At 38.8% G+C, this 24,734-nt stretch overlaps 1 protein-coding gene across 1 annotated transcript; it reads right to left on the reverse strand.

Moving 5' to 3' along the window:
- Window positions 1-411: 411 nt before the first annotated feature.
- Window positions 412-10,272, reverse strand: atad1a (ATPase family AAA domain containing 1a). The gene is made up of 10 exons (XM_032579463.1): window positions 10,186-10,272; window positions 9,583-9,783; window positions 9,110-9,208; window positions 8,869-8,989; window positions 7,844-8,044; window positions 7,174-7,280; window positions 6,994-7,083; window positions 6,063-6,113; window positions 5,673-5,845; window positions 412-1,592 (listed from the first exon to the last, which is right to left on the reverse strand). The coding sequence occupies exons 2-10, from the start codon at window positions 9,754-9,756 to the stop codon at window positions 1,463-1,465; spliced, it is 1,146 nt and encodes a 381-aa protein (XP_032435354.1). The 5' UTR covers window positions 9,757-9,783; window positions 10,186-10,272; the 3' UTR covers window positions 412-1,462.
- Window positions 10,273-24,734: the final 14,462 nt, after the last annotated feature.

Raw genomic sequence — 24,734 nt, forward strand, 5'->3', positions numbered from 1 at the left:
GCGCCTTATAGGGCGGAAAATACGGTATGTGTGATTTAAACTCTTACGCTTTTTGATTTATATTGAAAGCACTTTGAATTGTCTTGCACAGAAAATGTGCTACGTTATTAATTAGTCAGGCTATCTGCTCAGGTAGCCAACTTAGCATCATCTGTTAAACGGACATGCAGCTCATGTTTTGCCAACTGCAGTTTTAAAGAGACTGTGACAAGACATCGTTAGTAAATCCAACTACTGTGCTTTCATTTTGTGTACACAAAGGTTTTTAATAGTAACTATTAGACTATTATAAATTCCATCGCATTGCAGAGTGTCAAAGTATTTGTCTGTAGTAAGTACCGCAGTGTTACCTTAGTGACAGTGGGAGGTAATCTTTCAGTTTCCATTTCAGTGTCTTCTCATGTTTTTTTCCCTGAAGCTTCTCATCAAATATTGTATTTATTATTATGAAATTAAGCCTTTTTACAGCCATGTACTTAAATGTAAATAATTGAGGCCTTCAGATATTTAGATGTTGCCGTGGTTCACATCATTGCTGATTTTCATAACATCCAAGCGCACTTTTCACTTAATTATAATATCTTCCATTCTGCATTTGGCTCTATTTTCATTTCAAGTTAAAAAACTGCACAAAGGCAGCTTGGAAACCGAACTATTAGACGCTTTTGTTGTGGCTGAGGTCCGACCAAAAATGAATATCCGACGTATTTATTTAGAATAAAACTCCTCAGGAGGACAAGTTGTACGTCTCAAATGCTGGTTCTCAAATTTGACTCTACATGTATGGATTTACAATATAAAAACAAAGACGTAACTCTTGAAAACAATTAAAAAATAAAGTGTTATGTAATCCACAAACAGAAAATATGGATCCAACTCCATGTTAAGATTAGCTTTAAAAACATTCAGTCACCACACTTTCCATCCAATTTGGTGAGATACAGGGCTCGGAATCGGAAATGAAGCCAATTTTAGATCTGCTCTGTAAACACTAGTATTTCCTCGATTCATTTTTTTTCAAGGTGCTTTTGCGCTCAATCTGACAATTTAGAAAAATAAGGCTGATTCAAAAGGCCACTGTGCCAAAAGGTCACGTGTTTATCGGCTGCTCCTTTTCAGATGAACTCTTGGAACATTTAATGGCATTTGACCTTCCATGAAATATTAATTATCACCGAAACGAGCTCCTAGACAAATGGAGATCGACAGTTCTCTCATGCATTAAGCTAGCAGCTGGAATTGCACAGTTCTCATTTATTGTACCTGGTCACATGTACGGGTGGGTGGAGAAGATGAGGGGTAATGCTCACTACTGTATTAACATGGCCTGCAGGATTCTACCAAGCCGAAAAACTGGATTTTTGTCTCTTGCCTTTCCAAAGGCACCTTCCTTGTGGTCTGCGTTCAGAGCTGGAATACGCAGCCACTAGAAAGGTGAGTGGAGTGTTCCTAACAACGGCACTCAGTCCAGAGGAACCTCTGCCACGATGGGTAGGGTAGCAGCAGTGGCCTGCTTGGATTCCTTCATCTTATCGAGGCCGAAGAGCAGGTCCAGCTGCGTCACCGGCCGCAGCCGATCCTCGTCAACGGGCCTGAAATGGAGAAAGTATGAAGGTCTGAGATCTTCTGCTTAAAATAAAACAAACATCAGTTTTAATAATAAACATTTTTTTATAGTAAGTCACAAATTACAACAACCTTCAATGTGATTTACAGGGATTTATAGGCCACACAAACCAGCACATAACAGAGGAACTGAAAGACGGTCATTAGCGATGCACGAGTTAACGGCTTTACGTCGGTATCGGCCATTTCTAAACATACTGGTGTCGCTCTCTCCACTCAAACAAGGCAGGTACTAATAACTGATGGTTATGTCTGTCTTGTTGCCGTTTGTGTTCCTGGAAGGAGGAGTAGAGGACGGTCATGCGGTATTTGTTTAGTAAAGCAACAAAGAACTGTGGGGTTATCAGCAGTGTTCGTGGCGTAGGTGTATTTTATTAAGGTGTTGAAAAGATACATACGTGTAAGTATTGTATAGCGGTATCGGCTTAATTTTTCTTTTCATATCAGTGGATTCAAAAAAAAGATTAGAATCATACATAGTTTCAAAGTAAAAAAAAGTTAAATTGCCAAAATGTGGCGTGTATTTCTTCCATTTCTTATTGGTTTTTGTTAAATTACATCTTTCTTCTAGCCATGTTTCATGTTCTCAAGAGAATTACATGCTTAATGTTGTAATCCTGAATCTTTGTGTTAATAAAGCAAACTAACTTGTAAATGTGAAAGTCTGTGGCACCGCTGTGCTTAATGAGGAATACATTATCTACAGCGGAGCCGTCTGCGTGTGCAGAGCACGTGTCGTTTCCTGTGAATGCTCATTTGACACCACAAGCTTCTTGCTGCCATAATGGAACGCTCTGTGTATGGAGCTCTGAAAAGAAAAATAGTTTCGTTTTTTTTTTCTTCAGCAATAATGTGTTTCTTCATCAGGGGATTTCAGTGGTTGCTTAGCAACAGCGTAGAAATGAGTTGCACAAATAAGATCTTATAAGAGCCGTTTGCAAAGTTAACCAGATCCATTTGGCTTAATGACTTCCAGAACTGTGTGATGCTGATGTTTTGTTTGTAGGCAGTCAAGTCACCATGTTAATGGAAGCATTGATGAAAATATTAATGAAAAACCAAAAACTTATTGAGTGCAGAAAAACACCAAAGTTGTCTTTTGATCAACAGCAATGGCAACGTTACCAACTCATGGGTGATTTTATTTCCTCTTAAACAAGGATGTTAACTTTTCTCACTGATGTGAGTATTCAGCATTTTCTCTCTGCTGTTCACTGACCTGAGATCTGCTAAGATGATCTAGTCTCAATCTTAATCAGTTTGAAAATCTGTCTAACGAAAGCATACAATTTCAGCTGGATGTAAACTTCACATTTATTTAGCCAGACAAAAATCATTTCTTAATCTTTTACTCCTTTTTTAGTCCCTTCTGCATCAGGCCTGTTTATCTACTGAGACAAAAACATTTGGAGAATGGAGGCTCATCAACAAGAGATTTAAAAAAAAAAAAGTTTTTGGTTGTTGTTGATAGAAACTCCAACAAGTATGAAGAGGTGAAATGACCAGCACCCCATCCATTCAGTGGTAAAGGAATAAGCAGCTAACGTGGCTGATAATAAAACAAGAAGACATCATCAATGGTGAAACCAGACTGAAGTTGGCAATGCGAGCAGAAACCAGTCAGAAACCATGGCAACCTACCCTGCCTACTCTGATTGGTCCTGTCTGGTAATTGTCAATAAAGTCCACTAGTGCCAAAAAAAAATCTAAAAAAAGACATAAAAAAAATTTACTTTAAGACACAAACCTAACTTTTATTTCTACAAGTAGTAACATAGGACCTTTAGCTATAAAAATCTAAGAGTTTTAAAGCACCAAAGCAAAAACCAACAGCAGGAAATCAATTTATTCAATAATCTTATGTTCAATAACTCTAAATCACATTTGTCACATTAAATATATAACAAAGATATTTTTCTAGTAAACCACATAAACAAACGTTGTTAATGAAATATAAAGTACTAAAAGGCAACTACATTTCATTTGCTTTTAAATGAACAGGGAACTAAAAACGTTCAGCCTTCCTGACTTTAGATCTTTATATTCTGTGGACTACAAATTTAAATACTTATATCTCCTATCAAAATCCTAAACATGAGGGAAGACAAAGGTAAATGCAATGTAGCAATAAAATGGCCTTTTCAATTTCCATTTCATTCAACTCCTTTTAAATTCAAATCGAGTGTTATCAGTTCATCAAAAGTTTAAGAACATATCTGAAGCCATGGTTCGGCGTGAAAAAAAAAAAAGAAGACTCAGGAACCAGTAGCCCACCACTATTGAGAATCACTTCAAAAAGTAGCTTAGACATGCTTGATATGAGGGTTTTCTGTCCAGGTGGCAAACATGGTTTCAGATAGTGATTACAGCAGTGCTGTTCTGAAAGGTTTAGGGACGTTTTTAAATAAGCACTTGGAATAAGTGTCTGCCTCACTGGAAACAGCTGAACAACAAGCCGGTGTTGCTGCCGAGAGCTTAAGCTGCCCTCCACTGGAGTACAACGCTGCAGACTGCTTGTTTTTCTTTTCACAGCTTTTAACACTGAATTTTTTTTAGAGAATCTGTATCTTTAAATTTGCATAAATATATTTTAATACTGTGACTTAAAGCTTACAATTAATACTGATATTAAAAACAAAGTATGTTTTGTATTACAGTACTGGCCACTTTCATAACCCTGTACAGTATTTGCATTTAACGTTCACATTTGATTAAATCTGATTTGACTGATATTTTTCTTCAGTAAAATGTAATTTCAGTTGTTTGCTAAAATTCCTGGATGAAATATGTCGTAAGATTTTATGTGCTGGGGTGGATATTTATTGTATCGTTTTATCATTTATCGTGAACTATTTCTTACCTTTAAGAATTTTGATTGATTGTCACGATAGATTTAAAACTGATGGTGAATAAAATAATTATAAATAAAAATACAGTAGTATTGGAAACGCTATTTTCCCCACTGTTTGTTCCACAAGAGCATCAACAAGTATCAGTAAATTTGAAAATATAATTAAATGCAGTAACTTCTGCAGCTTAGAGATGTAAATCGCACTTCTTTACGTTAAGTGTCCTGAAGAAGTCTATTTCAAATGCAAATGAATGTGCCAACCAAATGGTTTCCTAAAAAATAAGTAATAATTTGTTGTTTTTTTCCCCCCATAATCTTCATTATCATTACAATAATATTGCAAACCCCTATTATGTGCTAGATATTGAAATAAACTAGCTATTTTCTCCTTCATTATACTTAAATTTATTCCAGGTCAGTGGTTTTAAAACCCAAATAACTGCTGGTATGCTCGCGGTGTTGCTGTGTTTTTTTTTTTTGTGGCTTTGCTACAGTTGTGCTCTAACAATAAAATTAAATTCTAACAGTTACATAGCTACGATACATCAGCTTTTATAAATCATCCCATTTCACCTGCTACTTTACAACTCCTCATTCAGTCAGGTGTCATAAATTTTAAGTCATAAATATCTTCGGCTTTGCAGGCTGCACAAAAATGACAGTAACGCGCCAAGGAAGCAGATCCGTCTGTTCTTTTTATTCATTGGCGTGTGGCAAGTTTTGAAAATGTGTTTTCAAATGTTTTCAACATAAACGTGACAAACAAATAAAAAGAAAAACTAGCCAGCTGTAATTTATCGACATGAAATTCATCTTCCTCTAATTTAAAGGCAGGCTCAAACTGTCAGCAGCAGGAAGCGTGAATGAAAGTGGAGTTAACAGAGTGGAGAGGATAATTAGCTGCTCCTGCTGGACTGCTAATCTACGTATTACATTTTTTTTATTACTATTATTACTTTTGCAAGTGGTTGAAATGAACAAAACTAACCCAGTCCTGTCACGGGTGTAGTTCTTTTCTGAGCCAAAAGACGGAAAAATCTTGTTTGTGTACTTTTCATCCCAGCTGTTACTTTCATGGCTTTCAGCACACTTTGAAGACACCAGTTAACCTTAAGCATGTGTTGTTGCAAAATCTGAATCACATGACTGCTGATATGCATCGTTATGACACGTTAAGTGCAGGTGTGAGACCTACCCTTCCTCCTCCTCGTAGCTCTGCAGCTGCTGCGCGATCTGCCTGATCTGCTCCTTGCGGACAAAATCCCTGACCCGGTACATGGCGGCGTCGCGGCAGAGCTCTCGGAGGTCGCTGCCCGAGTATCCGTCGGTCTTCTCTGCAATCTCCTTCAGATTTATGGTGTGGCTCAGCTGCGCGGGACAGAAGGACAAACGCTGCTGTGAACATTTACATCCCGTTTGTCACTCGGCCGTCCTGAGGCTATGTTTTTGTCTGTCAGTGAAAAGAAGGCTATAAAGCCTGATGGGATTTATTTTTTTTATATAGTGACTGGAAAAGAAAATAGAGCTGTGACGAAGTGACTTGAGAGACTGGCATGTTGAAAAAAAAAAAAAAATCACAACTCACATTTTCTCCTGCTAAAATCAGCCGGAGGAGGTCTTCTCTCTGCTTTGCATTCTGCAAAGACAGAAGCACAATGTTAGCTTTGGGTTATATAGAAAACATTGAACTAAACAAATAAATCATCAAAGTATACATTGTCATGCAAAAGTATTTTAACAATCTGAACGTTTCCTGTATTTGTCAAGTTGCAAGCACAAACTTCAAATTGTATGTGATTAGAATTGCAAACACAAGGTAGCACATAATAGATAGATGGAAGCATAATGATCATTTTACTCCACAGTAAAAAATAACTGAAAAGTATGGATGCAGCATTCAGTCCCCTTTACTCTCATACCCTTAAAAGAAGTCCCCTAACTACTAGATAAAGTAGAAATGAGGGCTCGGCAATTTGCCTTGAAGATACAATCAAAAAATTTTTCAGACCAGTTCTGATTTCAACTGAGTTTATTATTTTTTTTTCCTCACGTTCTTTTCTTAAACAGAAACTCAAACTGACAGAACATAGTTTCAAAAATATGGCTTTTATTTCAATCATCCCTTACATGACTTGTATGACTGAGTATTAGGGCCTGGTTACATGAACACTTTGTTTAATTACAAGAATATAATTATAAAGTCAGCAGAATATACACGCAATTAGACTAAAAGGACAATCATCGTCACATCAATTATAGTCCCACAAACAGAAACGCTGCTCTTGAGAGACATTCCCGCATTGCAATGTGTTACTTTAGGACACCAGTCACATAAGGAAGTGTGATTTCTATCCCTAAATTGCGCACGACAACTGTATTTTCATATTTAGTGGTATTTATTTATTGTTGCTTAGATAAATTAGAATTTATTGTGACAACAATAAATCAAAATTCTTATCCTGATAAACAATAAACGATACAATAAGCACCCACCCCAAGTGCGTGTGTATACTGACCGGCAGGCCGACATGAAACGTGGCAGGCATCCTTCGCAGGATCGCCGGATCTACATCCTGCGGCCTGTTGGTGGCTCCCATCACCATCACCTGCAGTCCCACAGAACCACAGCTGCTCAAACACACACCGTGCCTTTAACACAGATGATGCTTCGGCAAACTGAGGACGCCTAACTTTACCTGGGTGGTTAAAGAAGTGTCAAGGCCATCCCACAGGCTCATGAACTGGGCCTTCATCATGGCTGTGGCCTCGTGGTCCAGACTGGAGCGGTTCCTTAGAAATGACTCTAAAAGACGAGACGCAGATTAATTTCAGTAAAGCTCACAGTGAATGCACACTGCAAAAGCATAAAATGTTACAAAGTATTTTTGATCTAGTTTCTAGTCCAAATATCTTAAAATAAGACTAGAATAACTTGAGTAACTTTTAAGATGGATGTGGGAGCTTGTTTTGAGAAAATAATTCCTTAATACTGATGAAAAACTACTTGTTCCATTGGCAGATTATTTTAATTATCACAAGACATTTTTCCCAGTATATAAGTTATAAGTAAAAATAATCTGTCAGCAGACCTAGTACTTTTTCATCAATACTAAGAAATTATTTACTTAAAACCAACCCATATATCTTGCTGAAAAGTTATTTGTTTATTAGTTTTGTCTTATTTCAAGTCTAATAATATATTTTCACTAGAAACTAGACAAATACATTTGGTAAGATTATGTGCTTTTGCATTGCAGCTACAAAACGTAAAGAATGAAGTACAAAATGAAAAAGAAATTGACTTTCTTCTTTAGCTCTGCTAATGACCTCGACGATCTAAATGTACCAAAGTGGCGTACAACTCACCGATCTCGTCGATAAAGATAATACAAGGCTGGATTTTGATGGCCAGCGAGAAGACGGCGGAGGTCAGTTTCTGCGACTCCCCGTACCACATGTCTGTCAGCGTGGAGGCCTGCAGGTTGATAAACTTGCAGCCTGAGGCTTTGGCTGTTGCCTTGGCAATCATGGTCTTCCCACATCCCGGAGGACCAAACAATAAAACACCTGTAAACAACAAAAGATAAATCAGAGGGAAAATAAAAAAATCAGCTGAAGGATTGAACTAGATTTCCGCAGCAGCTAAATTTAGGGCTTGAGCCATTCTGGGGCTCGGTGTGCCAAACAGTGAAATAACTCCACACACCTCCCTCTACAATTCATGCACTGTTGTCACAATGTCACATGGATAAATCTGGTAATTTGATATTAAGCTGACTGACTCAGAAGGATTATAAAAGGAATTCAAATAGCTTAGTTATTATTTTGAACGTCTAAGAGAACTCGGAGAATGTGTTTTTGTGACCGCATGTCTGGTCAGAACTGAGTGACTAGAAATACTTGAGAAGTAAATGCTGAACATCTACTGTTGTACATTATGAAGGTGTTTTAAGTAGCTATTCCACTTTTCAAATCCTTTATAACTTGATAAAATCTAACAAAGTTTGCTCAGAAGATGGCTACTACTTTAAAACTTTCCATTGAAAACTGTTGTTTATTATATTGAGGTGTAGAATACTTGGGATCGGACTCTACGCTTTGCAAGCAGACTAGGGATAAAATCAGTAATAAAACTAATTCCATCTGATTTCATCATAGCAAGTTATCTGCATTAGAATATGTGTTTTTGTGACAGTAGTGGGCTTCATTCATTAACAGCTGGACAGTAACGAGGGCAGAGAGAGAAGCTAATAATGCCGGCTACGGGAATCGTACCGGGATCAACTGCTTTGAGGATTGCAGCCTCTGCATATGGTGCGCCTGCTCTATCACTGAGCCATGTGGTGATCCTGGAATATATTTATTACTATTTTAAATGTACTTTGGGTTACCTTTAGGAGGCTGGAAGAGTTTAGAGTTGGGTAAAAGGTGTCTCTTCTGAAACGGTAGTATAACGGTGTCCTGCAGCTCATTAATGATCTCATCCAGACCAGCTATATCTCTCCAAGACACCTGCAAAAAAAAAAAACCACATAGAGTCAAGGAAAGCACCATGACCCAGAAAGATTAAAGATTAAATCAATATATGGCTTCAATAATCCCTGCGCTACAGAAACAGAAGGAGAACTTTACCTTGATAGTTTGGGGATCGACTAAGAGAGATGCGATGTTCATCTCATACTCAGTCAGTGTGATGCCCTCCAAGCCTATTCTCCTCATCAGCTCCTCTGCCTGGAGTTGGGATATGCAAGTCAGATAAAGACAACGGGATTCCAGAGTTGACAGTATATGGTGCGTTGTCAAGGTTACAGTGAAACAGTCACACCGTTGTAGCTATTGGCACCTCTGGTAAAGACGTACGGGACGAGAAGATGAGAATAAGACTGAACAAGAAACAAACACTCTGTGGGATTGTAGTGAAAGAAAGGGCGAATACATGGAAAATCCTATCCTTACTGTTAATCATTGCATAACTGAACCTAAATTTGACATTTGAATATAAAAAAAAAATCACTGAGGTTATATTACTTCAAAATGAATGTACTCATCTTTAGGCTTTTTACACATCTTTATCACGTGTGTCTGGCACCAAATGGCTGACATACCCGTTTTTTGGCCTGGCTTTTCTGCTTAGTGGTGGGGTCCATCGCCTCCACCACCCATTTGATGCTGTAGTACGTGGCAGCACCAAAGATGCTCAACCTCACCAACATGCCAATCACTTCATTCCTGGACAAGGGCCGCAACAGGGCGTCTCTGGGCAGATCCTTCAGCAGCATCTGTGCTGGCTGATGTCAGTCCATTGGCTGGAAGAGGAGGCGGCGAAAGAGCAGCAGATCGACACAGAAACAAAACAGAAATAAGTAGTTAGATTAGATGTGCATCATTAGAGCGTGATTTGGTCATTAAACTCATCTTACGTCAGGTGTATTATATTGTGAATTATGTATTTAAGCGTAGCAGTTGATCAATAAAGACTTCAAATACAAACTTTGCCAGTTGTGACAGAGATTACATTAACTTTATGCTGCGAAGGACATTCGTAGGTTAGCAACTGTCGGTACGCCGAAGCTTCTGCTGCGCCAAGTATTACTAAAATACCGCCAATTGTTTCAACCCCGGAACTATTTATACAAAATTTAATATTTTATGCTTCCACATATAATTTAGTTTATTCGTCAAGACCAAAAAAAGAGAGATAGACTTACCAAAACTGAAATGAGCTATGTTAGCAAGCCTCACTGACGGCGCAACTGTTTTTGTGGCTCGGGTAGGAACAAACACTTTTGTTCCTGAACGCACCTTTCCTTGACAACCGCTGGATGGCAGCGCTTTCACGAAGAACGGTCAAACGTATCAGCACCACGGACAGCACTTTCATTACCGTCACACATTATCTAAACACGGTGATGAGGTGGTAGCACTGTTGCCTTGCAGCAAGAAGGTCCTGGGTTCGATTCCCGGCCCAGGGAGTTTACATGTTCTCCCCGTGTCTCTCCGGGTACTCCGGCCACAGTCTCCCTAGGTGTGAGTGTGAGTGTGTGTATGCATGGTTGTTTGTCCTGTCTGTCTCTGTGTTGCCCTGCGACAGACTGGCGACCTGTCCAGGGTGAACCCCGCCTCTCGCCCGGAACGTTAGCTGCAGATAGGCACCAGCACCTCCCGAACCCACTAGGGACAAAGGGTGTAAGAAGATGGATGGATGGATGGATGGATGGTGATGAGGTGAAAAACAAACGGAGAGCGGATATATGATTTCATAAAACAACACTACCAGAGCAAAAGTTAAGAACACCTCTGAATTTTTAATCTCTTTTCTCTTTAGACTTTTAATAAGATTACAGTTATTTCTGTCCAGTTGTTGCACTAAAGGCTTGTTGTAAATACAATGCTCTAAAAAAATTCAAACTTTCAAATTCAAATAAGAAAATTCAATACTAAGAAATTCAACTGTTTTAAGAAACAGGGTAGCCTCTAACGGGCTACCTGTACTTGACTATCCACTGACTTCAACTAACACAATAGGGAGTTAATGTTGTAATGTTAAGTTGTTGTTGTTTTTTACATATGAAATGTATCCATATAAAAAGCCCAAACCACATGACATTTGTTATGGATTTTGTGTTTTTATGTGATTGTACAGTAGAAGGAAAAACTCATATAACGGTAATTTAACTTTACTTCTTTGGGCAATAAAATCTGAAAAGTGTGGCCTGAATTTGTGTTCAGTCCCCCCTAGAGCGGTATTTTGTAGAACCAGCCACTGCAATAACTACAACCACAATTCTTTCTGAGGATTTTTCTACCAACTTCACAGATCTGGAGACTGACATTTAAAAGACTGACATGTCTTTAAACATCCATTTGCTAGTTTTGCAAATGGATGAAAAATTCCAAAAGCTGCTTAACAGTTATAGAAAGGGTTCAGATGTTGTAATATAACAATAGTGATTTATTCATTGAATACTGAGAAAGGTATAAACACACTTTGTCATAACTTTGTTGAATAATTGCACATAAACACATAAAATACATATTTTTTTTAAAAGCCAATACTTCTTTCACATTGCTTTTATGAGAACTGTCCCGCTTATGCTTTGGATGTTGTGCAGATAGAAAAATTCTTGCTTTTTTTTTTTTTTTTTTCTTTTAACCTTTTGGACTATTGTTTTGATGTGTAACCATGGCAACAATCAATGTGTAATTTTTACCGAATGCTGATTAACATGTATAAAGTTCAAATAATTCCTGACCTACAGCCCTAGAGCTCAGAGGAGCTTGAAAGTAGGCGGCACTGATGAAGAGTAGAAAGAGCAGAGAAAGAAACGGGAAGTCCAAAACATCTCTTTCATTGATCATAGTGGGCAGGGATCATAACCTTGACTCTCGCTCCCCGGCTTTCAAACCACATGGCCAGACAGAGGTTTAAAAAGGAACGGCAAAACCAACTCAGGCCAATAACCGACTGTGTCACCCAGCACACCTAGCTGTGAAATATCAAGATGCCTGACTCACTTTCCGTCAGAAACAATATTCTTGATGGAATAAAAATGTTTTGTCTTTTAAATCTGTCAGGGGGGGTATGAGTAATTTTACCGTTATCTGTAAATAAATGAAGAATGGTTTAAGATTTTGCCAGAATATTGTGACACTTTTACATTTAGACACCCCTTTAAATGGTTTGCTTTGTTTCCAAAATGTGCCAAAAGTTGTTTTTTCCCCCCCTTTTTTTTATATACAAGTTCTCCTCTAACTTGTCTTTGTGAAACATGGCGTTATCACTTTTGGACTGAACATATCTCTCAGGAACATCTGTAGATCCCTTAAGAACACTGTGATTAGACACCAGGCATTCACGAATGTCCTGGGGGTGGGCTACATGCAAATACACCCCGGTGTGAGATAGCACATCTGAAGACGTAATCTTTGTTTGTCTTCCACTCCTTTCCAGCACTGTCTGATAATGAATAATTCAGCCTTTCCTAACATCAGCCCGAAAGATAAGCCTCTAACAAATGGCCCGTTTTAATGTGCAATTCATCACACGGGGGGACAAACGGATTAATTGTCACAGATTGCGAGCCAACGACCACATGTAACTTTTTACCAATGCGGCCCAGTGGAGAAAGAACAGTAGAACAGGAAAATTTACTAGATTTTCAGTGCATTAGGGAAAAATGTATTTTTTTTTTCTTTATTTCTTTCAGCCTGCAGAAAAATAACCATCTCTTTAGGGCGGTAAATGAATTCACCACAATGGATGCAGGTATTCCATCCTGTGCCAATACGCTAAATGCAGTCAAGTCCACCGTTGTTCTGCAAAATGATACACACGCTGCTCCTGCAGACACCTTTGGCTGGGAAAAATGCTTCATAAAAAGCTTTTAATCCTCCTGTACTGCAGAAGCAAGTCCCAGGAGATAGCAGCCTATAACGGGGGCCATTTTGATGAGGCTGGGCATGAAAGCATAAGTTTGAATATCTGCAAGGAACAGCCTGGCTTTACATTCCAGCAATGCCTGCAGCAGCTTGCCTAAGCAACCGTTCTCAGGCAGGTGGGAGTATAAGAAAATAAAACACACACACACATTTAGCTCCCTGTAAGCCTCCATCTACTGTCACTGAACCTGAAGTAAAACTCAAAGCTTAAATATTTAGCATTCTGAAGCTGCATAATGTTGAGAAAATGGTCTTTGTGCTGTTAAAAATTCTGCAATGTGATTTTTGGGATGTATTGTTGAGACTCTTTGTTAGCATGACAACCACTTTTACTGCTTCTATTTACATGAGTTAAAATGTTACACTTTGGACATGAAAAGAAAATGTGCTTTCAACCCTAGAATGAGACATTAAATTACAGTTGTCACATTTATCATCTCATTTGTACAACCTTCTAAGGTCTTGAATATTCCCCCTAACTCGTGACATTTTGCTCATGCATCCAGGCCTGTAAAGCTATTTGTGAATTAATAGTGCTGCTGTCCCATTGCTAGTCTGAACAAGAGCTTTAAAATGGGCCTATGTGGGGCACTACCACAGATTAGTTTTTTTTTTTTTTAAATGAATGTTTGGATGAAAGCTGATTCGGAAAGTTCACTTGTCGTATTTTAGCAAAGTCATCCACAGAGATTTGATGCCACCACTTCAGACTTGCTTGGTCAAAGAAATCCTGAATCTGACTTTGAAATCTGTCTTCTTGCGAATGAAAATAAAACTCAGACCTCATCCAGGAACTCAACGTAATTCATGTTACCTGCTTTTTGGTAGTTAGATCCTCAGCAAAACAACGTAGCTACTGTAAAACGTGACAGGCCGGCCTCTTGGCCAAGGGAAACCGGACGCTTCTGAACTTTAACCTTGCTGACCTCATCAGCTTCAAGGTGCGTCAGATGAAAGGCTGTTGGAACCAAACACTACAGAACCGGTCTGATGTTGCTGTCCTCTGCGAAAGTTTACCACCAAACAGGAAGTTGCTGCAACCCTCAGACTCAGTTTGACTTTTTTGCAGCTTCGTTGTCATTTTCATGGTTTTTAGTAATGTCACCTGGCTAAGTAGATGTTTGACAGGCCTTTAAAAAAAATTCTCCTTTTTTATTCCTTATGACCATTTAATCGACCTCCGCTGTTTGTTTTCTTTGTCACATTTTTTTGGGAGGAGCAGGAAAAGGAGCCCGACAGAACCAAACATCATTGTGTCACTGCAGCAAAAGAAATAGACGACACAGTGAGGCGTCCTTAGGCCTTCTGCACTCTTTGTTCATTCTGCCAAGGAAAGTCTTGCAAGTCTCCAATCCAATGCCACCGCCAGGGGAAGGTGATTACAGCTGCAGCTCCTGACAACCCTTCCAGACTTCACCATGGTTACGGAAACACTGAGAATGCACCAAGAAAGGCTGCAAAAAAAAAAGTGATAATTTGTTTTCTTCTTTCCCCTCCATCACCTGAGACAGGTGAGAGAAGACTATGCATTCCCAATGGCACGCCAGTCCATGCATATATATTGGGCTGATCTCAGATCTCTAGAAGAGGAAATAACTTTGTTGTGCGCGGATCCAGTGGGGTGGAAATTCATGATAAAATATTCCAGGGGGGGATAAAATATTCCGGGGGATTTAAAAAAAAAATTTTTTTTTTTTTTTTTAATCATTTCTGAAATATTTCACAGGCATGCGTTGTTTTCCTCGGCGCCGCCGCCGTATTTTTGTGCTGTCAAGTAGGCTTTGTCAGCGGGCTGATAATGATGGCAGTTTGCAGCGAGTCGGTGTTTAGTGGCAGTACACTCAGCATCTGCGAGGATGACAGTGGGAAGTAGGAGCCAATTATCGCCTGAAACAAAGCATTACATTGTTAGAATCAGGAACAGTGACAGGAGGAAGGAGTCAACTCGCAACAGTGTGGAATTAGAAAACACGGAAACGCCTTTCCCAATGCGAGGAATGAAGACGTCGTGTTAAATTTAGGAACAGTCATTAGTCAAAATGGGGGAAAAATATATATATAAATATATTTTTTTTTGCACAGCTTCAAGATAACACTGATCCAATTGTTCACTAAATATTATCACATGTCAACTCAACCAGATGTTTGTTCTCCTCATTGGCTGCCAAATTTGTCGCGCCCCTCCAGACAATGTCACTGTCACACAAAATTGAAGGACAACTTGGAAAATGTTTTCCTACGTATTTAACTTGCCTGATTCAGAGCTAATGTTACAGTGTCACTGAATGGTCTTACACCTGCTCCCTATTGGACAATTTCAAGTAAAGTTTAGTTTTACATTAGCTGGGCATTCATTCTATCTGGTGAGATATTTATTGTTGAAATAAAATGTGACGTTCCAAGACTTCCCTGCTACTTCGCTGCAGCGGTTCTTGAATATTTGTATGAGTTGTTATTTTACATTCCTGTCCAGGACTGACAGATACAGATACCAGCCTGTACGGTGATCCTGAACAGGTTTAAGCAGGTGTAGATATGATTTCTTCTACCAATATGAAAAGGATTGCAGGATAAATGGTGCTTGATAAGATAGTCCAGGAAAATATGTACCTTTTTTTTTTTGTTACGATCACAATCCAAAGAATTTAAAACACTTGTTAGAATGTGCACTGATTTTTTATTTTGCAGAGTGTAAGAATTTGAAAAGAGAAAAAAATTTTTCTTAATCTGCAGCACCTACGCTATTTATAACTCTTGAAATTTTTCCACATTATTTTACATTACACCCAAAAACTATGCGATATTTTTGTTTAGATTTTATTTAGTAGCGCAGCAACACAGTGAAGTCAAAGGGAAAAATGATCATTTTCAGAATATCTTAAATAAAACTCTGAAGTGTGGCACTTATTTGCATTCAGTATGCCTGGGTCAGTATTTTACAGCTAAAAACTGAAACTTCTGGCCATTAATCTGCAGCACCTACGCTATTTATAACTCTTGAAATTTTTCCACATTATTGTACATTACACCCAAAAACTATACGATATTTTTGTTTAGATTTTATTTCGTAGCGCAGCAAAACAGTGAAGTCAAAGGGAAAAATGATCATTTTCAGAATATCTTAAATAAAACTCTGAAGTGTGGCACTTATTTGCATTCAGTATGCCTGGGTCAGTATTTTACAGCTAAAAACTGAAACTTCTGACCATTATTTCTCCCCAGCATCGCTCTGGACGGCAGTCTTTTTCAGCCTCTGACAATTTTTCCTTCAAATCCCCGCTACTCATCCTCACAATTTTATCACTGATCTGTCGAGTGTGCTCTTGGTCTTCATGATCCTGCTTGTTTACCGTTTTCTACTAAACATTCACAAAATGGCTGTATTAGTACAGAGATTTTGATATTGCACACTTCCCTGATTATTACCTGTATTTTTGAAAGTCATGCAACATTTTTCTTCCACTTCACAAAAATGTGATACCGCTCTTTGTTGTGGCCCGTCACTCAAAAATGCGTGTACAATGCAAAGTCTCATCAAGTAATTTTTGGTCCATTTTCCAGTGCAAATACGTTAGTAGGCTTGAAATAAGGCATAACTCATTTACTAGTAACTTTTGGTAAAGTTATAGGAGCTTGTTTGAAGTCAATAACTTGAATTAACAGATTATTTCACTTACAACAAGACATTTTTCCCATTTTATAAGTGCAATAATGTACCAGTGGATCTAGTGTTTTATCATCAGAATTATGGAATTATTGACTTAAATTAAGTCAAGTCAAAGTTTATTTATATGGCACATTTACAACAGCCTCAGCTGACCAAAGTACTTCACAACAAACACAACATCACAGGTAAATAAATGATAGGATGGAAATAAAATTAAGTTTAGTAAAAAAAGATTTATAAGACAAATATAAATTTGGCAGAGATACCAAAAGCTAGTAATGTGAATAAAAACCAAACAATATTGAATTTTAGCTGCAGCAATTTCCTTCCATCCTTTACCTTTTCTCTTTAACTGGTGTTGAAGGCCGGGGAGAATAAATGAGCTCCTATATCTTGCTGAAAATATACCTGTGAGTTAGTTTTGTCTTATTTCAAGCACACTAAGATATTTGCATTAGAAACTAGACCAACAATACTTGATAGGTTTTTTGTGTTTTTGCAGTGTACTACATTAATATGTGTGGTTTCACCGTGACAAAATATGAAAAGGTGGAGGTGTGAATGCTTTTGCAAAGTGCTATATATTGAGTAACATGCCCCTTTAAATCATCATTTAAAAAAAAAAACATTTTTAAGGTTTTTGTTTCCTTCAGTGGGGGTGAAGGTTTTTACTTAAAACCCTCTTTTCTGACTTCACAGAGCTGGTTGGGCTGATCCAGTCAGGAGCTCCAATCTCCGACCATCTCAAATTAACAAGGCCACTTTATGTTCATATCCACTCACCACTGCTGTGAAAAGCGGGACTTGTCTCTGTAATCTTCTGGCATGAAGTATTCCGAAAGGTGCAGATGAAATCGAAAGGATCCGCTTCAGTCGCCCCAAAAACATTTGCCATTATTAAAGCTCCAGGGGAAATCAGGTAGCGAAGCTGCGGCGGGTGAGGACGACGGCCCCCCTGGCGCTGGCTTCTATGAAGCCCGGAAATGACGGAGCTCCTCCTCGTGGGGTGGATGTTTAAGTCCGGAGCGTGTCCCGTTGAGTGAAAACAAGTGGCTGGTTCCAGGTCCAATTCATCAAAGTGACAGTGCTTGGCCACATGGAAATGAATGAATAAATAAAAAGGAACACATTCAGTGTGCGGATAAAGAGGAGCCTGCTGGGTAGACGCCGTCAGAGATTGGCTGTCACAGTGTATACCATCCAGGCCTTCTGGGTAAAATGACATCCACCAACGCTGGAAGCCATGCGGAAATCGCAGACGAATGATGTTTGACGGTTGAAATAATAATTGCAAATAAAATAAATAAATAAATACATTCTTCACACCACTCACTTTCACTTCAACTCTTGTCTGATTGTGGAAAGATAAAAGCAACTTAGCATCAATTCATGCTTTTAACACTTACTTCTCCTTTTGAACAAATTTCTTTACGCTCATGTTTCTAATCACCTGCTGCCCAGGCATAATGTCTAGGCAACAGACATTATGCCCGTTGAAAATACATGTTAATACATTTTTGGGATAATGATCTTTCAATACAAACAGGTAAATAATTGAAATTGCCAAAGCTAAGTTTTCAGCTTATTTCTTCAATCGTTCATATTTTCGTTTTAATGCAGGCCAGGTTTTTGAATAAAATGTTGCCTTTTTAGGGCTTTAGAAATATATGTGCAATTTAACCTTAGCGTTTATCTCCCAGCAGCATATCTGCCTTTTTTTGTAGAAAAACTGGTCTATGGTGTGGAATATATCTTCATTCACTTAATATTAACTAAAACCTAATATAAAGTGTAACTTCTTTCTCTTTTGCTAAATGTCAAGAATAAACAGAACTATATAGTGTTTCTTTTTTAAAAATGTTCTGTATGCTTGTGATGAAAAAACAAAGTTCTTGTTCAGGTTCCCTCTGAATGAACCCTCAGTTAATCTGTCCTTCGGTGAATTCAGCTAAGCAGGACAAACTGTTTTCTTTTCCCTGCAAGGACCAAAAGTTTCCCTTCCCTGTGATTCTCATTCATCTGTGTCGCATCATTCCTAGAGGAGGATCTGAATCGTAAACATCTCTATGTTATCTGATGCAAAATCCTCTTTGGCCTGGAGACGACTGGCGGTTTGGGGGGCGCCTGGCTTTTTGCTTGCTGCTCAGGCAACCGTGCTGATTCTCGTTCATGCTTCCTATTAATCAATCTTAAACACCCGTTGGCCATTTTATCCTATTAATTTTGTGATGAAATGATAATTGATGGAGGTGGTGTGGTGTTTTCTGCAGTAAACAGAGACTCCTTCAGGATTTTCGGCTGTGTCACCACCTGCATTTGCAAACGACTTGAGGCACGTCGCTGTCACAGGGCTGCAGCGCCCCCTAGAACTACAATCTAGTCTCAAAGCCCTTCTGTTGGGAATGCAGAGGCAACATTTTCATTAGCTGACAGAAATGCCCAGACAAAAGTAGTGGCAGGTGTTTTTTTCCCCTGTAATACGTAGGATATAGCCTGATTGTCAAACCTTATAATTTCTAACTGTAGTTAGCATTCACATACTGCAGCGTATAAGAATAAAATTTTTCAACCGAAATGAAATCTTGCAGTACAATATATGCATATCCTGTCTCAGAAGAGACAGGCTTCTATAGCCTTCCAAAGGGGCAGAAGCAGAAAGACGAAGAGGAGGAAAAGTGAGCTCATTCGGGCTCTGAGCCAGTGTCCTCCAGGCTACATGAAACACTGATGGACTTGATAGATTGGCTGGAGCACCAGGGGGTTTGAGCTGAGCTGAGCGCTAACTGAGCTCCGGCGCTGGGAGGGAAAATAAATCTGTCTGTCACCAGCCGAGCGGGATCCGCTCGGCGCTGAGCCTCGAACCGCCGTCTCCCCGCCGTCTCCCCGCTCATGGATGAACAGTCAAAAAGTTTCCTTGCGGTTGTGACAGCGAAAAGTAAATGTGGGGGGGTTTCTGCAAACAAGTACTGGGAGGTGTGTGAAATAAGGCCTTTTAATTCATACTTTGTCGATAAAATACTTAAAATCCTCAAGATAGACTTGATGCATTTGCTTAAAATTCTTCGCTCACTAAGATGAATGAAATTTGTGCATTGTTAGAACTTAAGCCCGGTTTCTAGAACTATAACTAGCCTTAGCATTCACAACAGGCTCTGCTGACGGCGAGTAGCTGTAGCAGGAGCAGAGAGCAAGAGAGGGAGAGAAAGGCTGGGTGGAGGGCGGTTGAGTGGCATGCACACGGTCATGATTGACAGCGCTAAGACCCGCTTCCTGGCTCTGATTGGTTATTTCTAGTTATCAGGGAGAAGGCAGAGGAGCTTGATTTTTTTCACAGACTTTCAGTCTCATACTTTTGTGACAAAGTGAAAGTTTCAGCAAATATGTAAAAAAAATATATTTACTAAAGTTACATAGTGCAGCTTTAACTCTTCTACATGGGAGCAATGGGCAAACATTTGAAACTTTTTAAATGAACGAGGAAGGCAAAATGTGTCTAATCACAAACTGGCAGAATGCAGGTACACACTCTGACAACACCGCTTTACATCTCTTACTTTTTCATGTTCATGTTTGTCTATTACAACATTAACAACTACAAATGAAAACTGACATATACAAGCAATTGCAAACATGACAACTGGATTCTGCCGTAACTTGTTTTCTTCAAACTAAACTATTAGTTGCACATGCCACAAATCTGGACTTTATGGAAGATTGACAGCAAGAAAATCATGGTTTAAAGAAAGCCATCTGAACCCGTGTTCATGAATATCTTCTGACTCACTATCTAAAATTGTAACGTCTTGTTTTTGACCCTCGCGTTTCAGTTGCGTCTCTCTCTCGTGGCACAACGCCTCCTAGTTATCTCTGTTCATTTGCACAAACTGTGATTACACACTCAAAGGGTCACCACTGAGAAAAGTGCTTACAATAATGTATCTTGGCTCAAATCAATAAGAAGTGGATTTGGACTCTTCAGAGAGGTCCTCGTGTGCCCGCTCGTGTTCTTGTTGCTAAGCAACAACTTTGTTTGGGGAGCAGTTCTTGACACCTCTCACACTTTAGTTTCAACAACGCAGCTATGTTTTGGTTTTTTATTGGCTGATGTTTAAAAAAAATCAAGAGGACTTGTGCTTTATTCTAGTTGCTTTTGTGACATTTTAAAGTTTGAAGGGAAAAAAAAAAGAGATGGATTATTTTAGTTCTTTTGCTAGAACGAATCAAAGGTAATGTAATTTGCCCATGCATATAAAAAAACCCCACAAACTTCTCCTTAAATGGAAAGTGGTTACTTCCCTTCTTCCTGAAATCCCTACAAGGATGTGAAAAAATAAAATAAAATAAAACTCGTCCAGACTTTGAAAGGAGATTAGAACAAATCAGCAAATTAGTGACCATATTGTAATTTTAAAGCGATTTTTGGACATGTTTGGCAACCCACAAAACAAGTGTTTGTAGATAATTTTCCTAAATTCCCTGTGGGGGTTTCTTTGTCACATCTTATTCCATAAAACTAATTGGATGTGACTAATTGGTGCCGTGAATGTGCTTCTTTTGAACTTTTGCTGAGCTGTTCGTCTGATTTTCCTGTGTATTAATTTTACTGATGACTTTTTTTTTTTAAAAACAAAAGAAAAAGATTAATAGACAGCACATCATTAAATTTAAGCTAGCTTTTGAAACACACATTTATGTAAAAATCCCACAAATTTAAGCTTTTTTTATTCCTAGGGTATATTTTGATTAAATTTCACATTCACTCTCACCGTAGTATTGTACATCAAATATAGATGAGTTTCTCAAGCAGTAGCAGAATTACAGTCATTATGAGAATTATTAAATCAGGCATATATGAAAAGAAAATTGACTGCTAATTACAATAAATGTGACTTTAGAAGAGAATACAGGTTAGTTTTCTCTTAGCAGAAAATCACATGACATACTCTTAAGAAACCAACAATTAATGTCAGGAAAGTTCAGTGTCTTCTATTTTGTGGAGATATTTGGTGAGAGAACAAGACAAAAAACAAAGTTCCCCGCAGAAAGTAGTGATTTCTTTCCACAGGCTGATAAAACAAACTTCATTTAACTCTATTCAATTCTGTTGTATAGAGCTGAGCCACAACAAACATTATAGCACATCATTTTAATCCAGCAAAAACATGAACTAATTTTTGCTTCAGCAGTCATTTGTGAATTCAGTCTGGGCTGAAATTATTTCTCGAGTGATTCGAGTTCCTCGATTATTAAAATTTCTCGAGGAAAATTGACCTGCCTCGTTAATTTATGTTTTATTATTTAGCGCATCGTGTTCCGGCCGGGACATTATTTGCGTTGCGTGTAGCTTTCACTTCTTCCGCCTAGCTAAGTGTTAGCGGCATAACGTCCAATTTTCAAGTTCGGCCCGCGGGGATTTTATTAATTGATGATAATGCCCGGGTTTTCATCGTTTTTGGAGGACCAATAAGCATCCTTAAAATGACTGGCGCGATGCCTGGAGTACGGCAGCCTTTCTCCTCTGGGCGCTGGGAGCGCTGAGGGAGTATTTATACATGTAAGCAGATAGACTGAACACGGCGGGCGGCTGAGTAGCTGATGCTTATAGTGTACGTGTAGCTTTACGGACGAACCGCACAATAAATTTCATATCATCCCGGTCTGAACAAATGGGTGGCGGAAATCATCGTGGCAGTACATGGCTGGTAGATGAGTTTCTGAGTGTGACGAACGAAGGTGCCGTAAATATCCCGTATTGCCCCCCCCAGTTCTTACTTTCGTCCCCTGGTCTACTGGTCCCGGACTTACGTTTGTCTGTCCCCTGGTCTCTTTCCTCCCCTCCACCCCCATCTTACGTTCGTTTGCCTGCCAATCCTCCCAGGCCGAACTTGAAAATTGGACATTATGCTTCTAACACTTAGCTTTCATCAACAACTCAGACAGAAGAGAGAGCACTGAGCAACGCAAATAACAACCCAGCCGGAACACAGTGCATTAAATAATAAAACATAATCTAACGAAACTTCGAGGCAGATACATTTTCCTCGAGGAACCTTAATAATCGAGGAACTCGAATCACTCGAGGAGTCGCTTTAGTCCTACTCTGAAGGCACTCTTCTTCACACTCAATCCTTCCACCCCCATGCTGGAAGATAAATATTTCCCGTATTCTCAAGTCCAACACTAGAAAAAGCTGCTGGGTTTGCAATAGTCTCAATTAGCCCCAATATTACAGTTCAAATGGATATAACTGTACACTCGGCCCTCACTCCATCCAAGTAGCAAGCGGTTACCAGCCTCTCCAACACTAATGCAAATGAATACTGGCCTCTACTTATTCTGCTCAATAACTCTACCAAGTTTATAAATCATCAGCACAGTTTAGAATAGCTACTCTGAGATTTCACAAAACACACACAGCCGAGAATGCACTTGTGTTTTGTTTGCATTACCGCGCCACATTTGAACAAACTCTCAGTCATAACATCTTTAGCAAACAAATGCAAGTACTTACCTCGATGAAAATACCTTCCTACAGTCGGTGAACCAACAGAATCTGCCTAAAAGATATTCAGTTAAGTTTCGCCTGGTGTTTGGAAAGTTTGAAAACTCTAAGCTCACACGAAGTTCACTCAGAGCGTGTCTGTGAAAAACTAACTCCATTCTCACCAGGCAGAACGTTACGAAGGCCAACGTTCAATCGGTTTAAAACAATTACATGGCCAACCAATAAAAGAACAACACAACTCTAATTCAATCAATAGAGCACACTGCGTATCACATCACAGGCATTTACGCCCGGCTCACTCGCTCGGCGCCATCTTTCAAGGCCACAGCAGAAACATGAATACGTAGATATTTATGGCAGGCAGTTTTACCATAAATTCGGTTTCATCAGACTAGGTACATTCTAGGTATCTAAAAATGCATTTTCACTTGACAAAACTACATTTTGACTATCTGGAATGGTAATTTAAGATATGTGTATTAACATTCTGACTCGTAAGAATAATAATAATTCAAGATATCTGCCATTAAGTTGTCCAAAGAGTTGCCTGCAGAACAAATTCGATTTCGCCTGCAGAATTTCAGGTTTCATGCACAAAATTGTCAGTAAATTCCACAAAATAGAAAGAGCTTGGCAATGTGGGACATATAGTGAACACAACACTTTATGAAATCTGCAAATAATTTTCTGTTTATTCACGCCTGAAAAACACAAGCAACTTCTAGAAAGTTTTGAAAAGCTATTTATATGATTAGTATAATAATTAAATTTGCTCTTCCTTATTATTTATGTTAATTTGTTTTTATACACGTGATACTTCCTTTTATTAAAATCACTACCATTTCTTAAACCCTAGTGATCACAGTTTGTTTTTATGTTTAATAGAATTCAGTATCTGGTAAGCCCGGGGATTTGTTCATTTGTCTCGTTAATGGCAGTCCTGTCTGGAATAGTTATGCTAATAACTTCAGATAATTCATAAATCAATAAATTTTTGTGTGCGTCGTCAGATAGTGCTGCCGAACGCATCGGTGCATATCGCCTAGTGGACAGGTGCAGGAGCTACACGAGAGCGTCTGCAAAGGCTGGCGGGCGACGTCGCCAGAGCTCCCACGGTCGCCACGGCGTTCGAGGCTGCTTGCAGCTTTAATTGCATTTGTAGTGGTAAACATGATATTACTTATATGCATACGTTTAAAACAACCCAAGCAAATAATATACATGGATTACACTTTGTGTTTATTTTTTGTGTCTGTAGGAACAGAGCCGTATGTAGACTCACTGACTTTACTATAACAGCAACATTTACATATTGCTCTGGCTACATATCTCAGTGAAGAAAGTTAATAGACTGGACAAGCAAAATCATCATTTGTATTTTTTTATTTAAAAATCAATTGTGTTTATTCAGCAATGAAATTAGATGATGAAAAATAGATTGCATTTTGGAATTCAAATAGGCCAAGAAATAAAAAGCTGATTGATGGCTTTTATTGCTTTGTAGCAGCTTAGCACCAAATTCACTCTCTCTCTCTTTTATCTCCACTTCAGATAAGTTTGTTTTAATTTGCTGCACTCAGTGCAATTACCCAGTCAATATTTGGCATCTTTGAATAATTGTCACTGAACAATCAACAAGAAAGAGA

This window comes from Xiphophorus hellerii, chromosome 12 (assembly GCF_003331165.1).
Source record: "Xiphophorus hellerii strain 12219 chromosome 12, Xiphophorus_hellerii-4.1, whole genome shotgun sequence".
Lineage (NCBI taxonomy): Eukaryota > Metazoa > Chordata > Actinopteri > Cyprinodontiformes > Poeciliidae > Xiphophorus > Xiphophorus hellerii.

What these genes read in the sequence shown, in the direction of transcription:
- atad1a (XM_032579463.1), bottom strand. Translation starts at nt 9,756, where the DNA reads ATGCTGCTGAAGGATCTGCCCAGAGACGCCCTGTTGCGGCCCTTGTCC. An exon ending in TATCTTTATCGACGAGATCG is followed by an intron (nt 7,281 to 7,843) that starts GTGAGTTGTACG and finishes CTCGTCTTTTAG; the next exon opens with AGTCATTTCTAAGGAACCGC. An exon ending in AGCTACGAGGAGGAGGAAGG is followed by an intron (nt 1,593 to 5,672) that starts GTAGGTCTCACA and finishes TCTCCATTTCAG; the next exon opens with GCCCGTTGACGAGGATCGGC.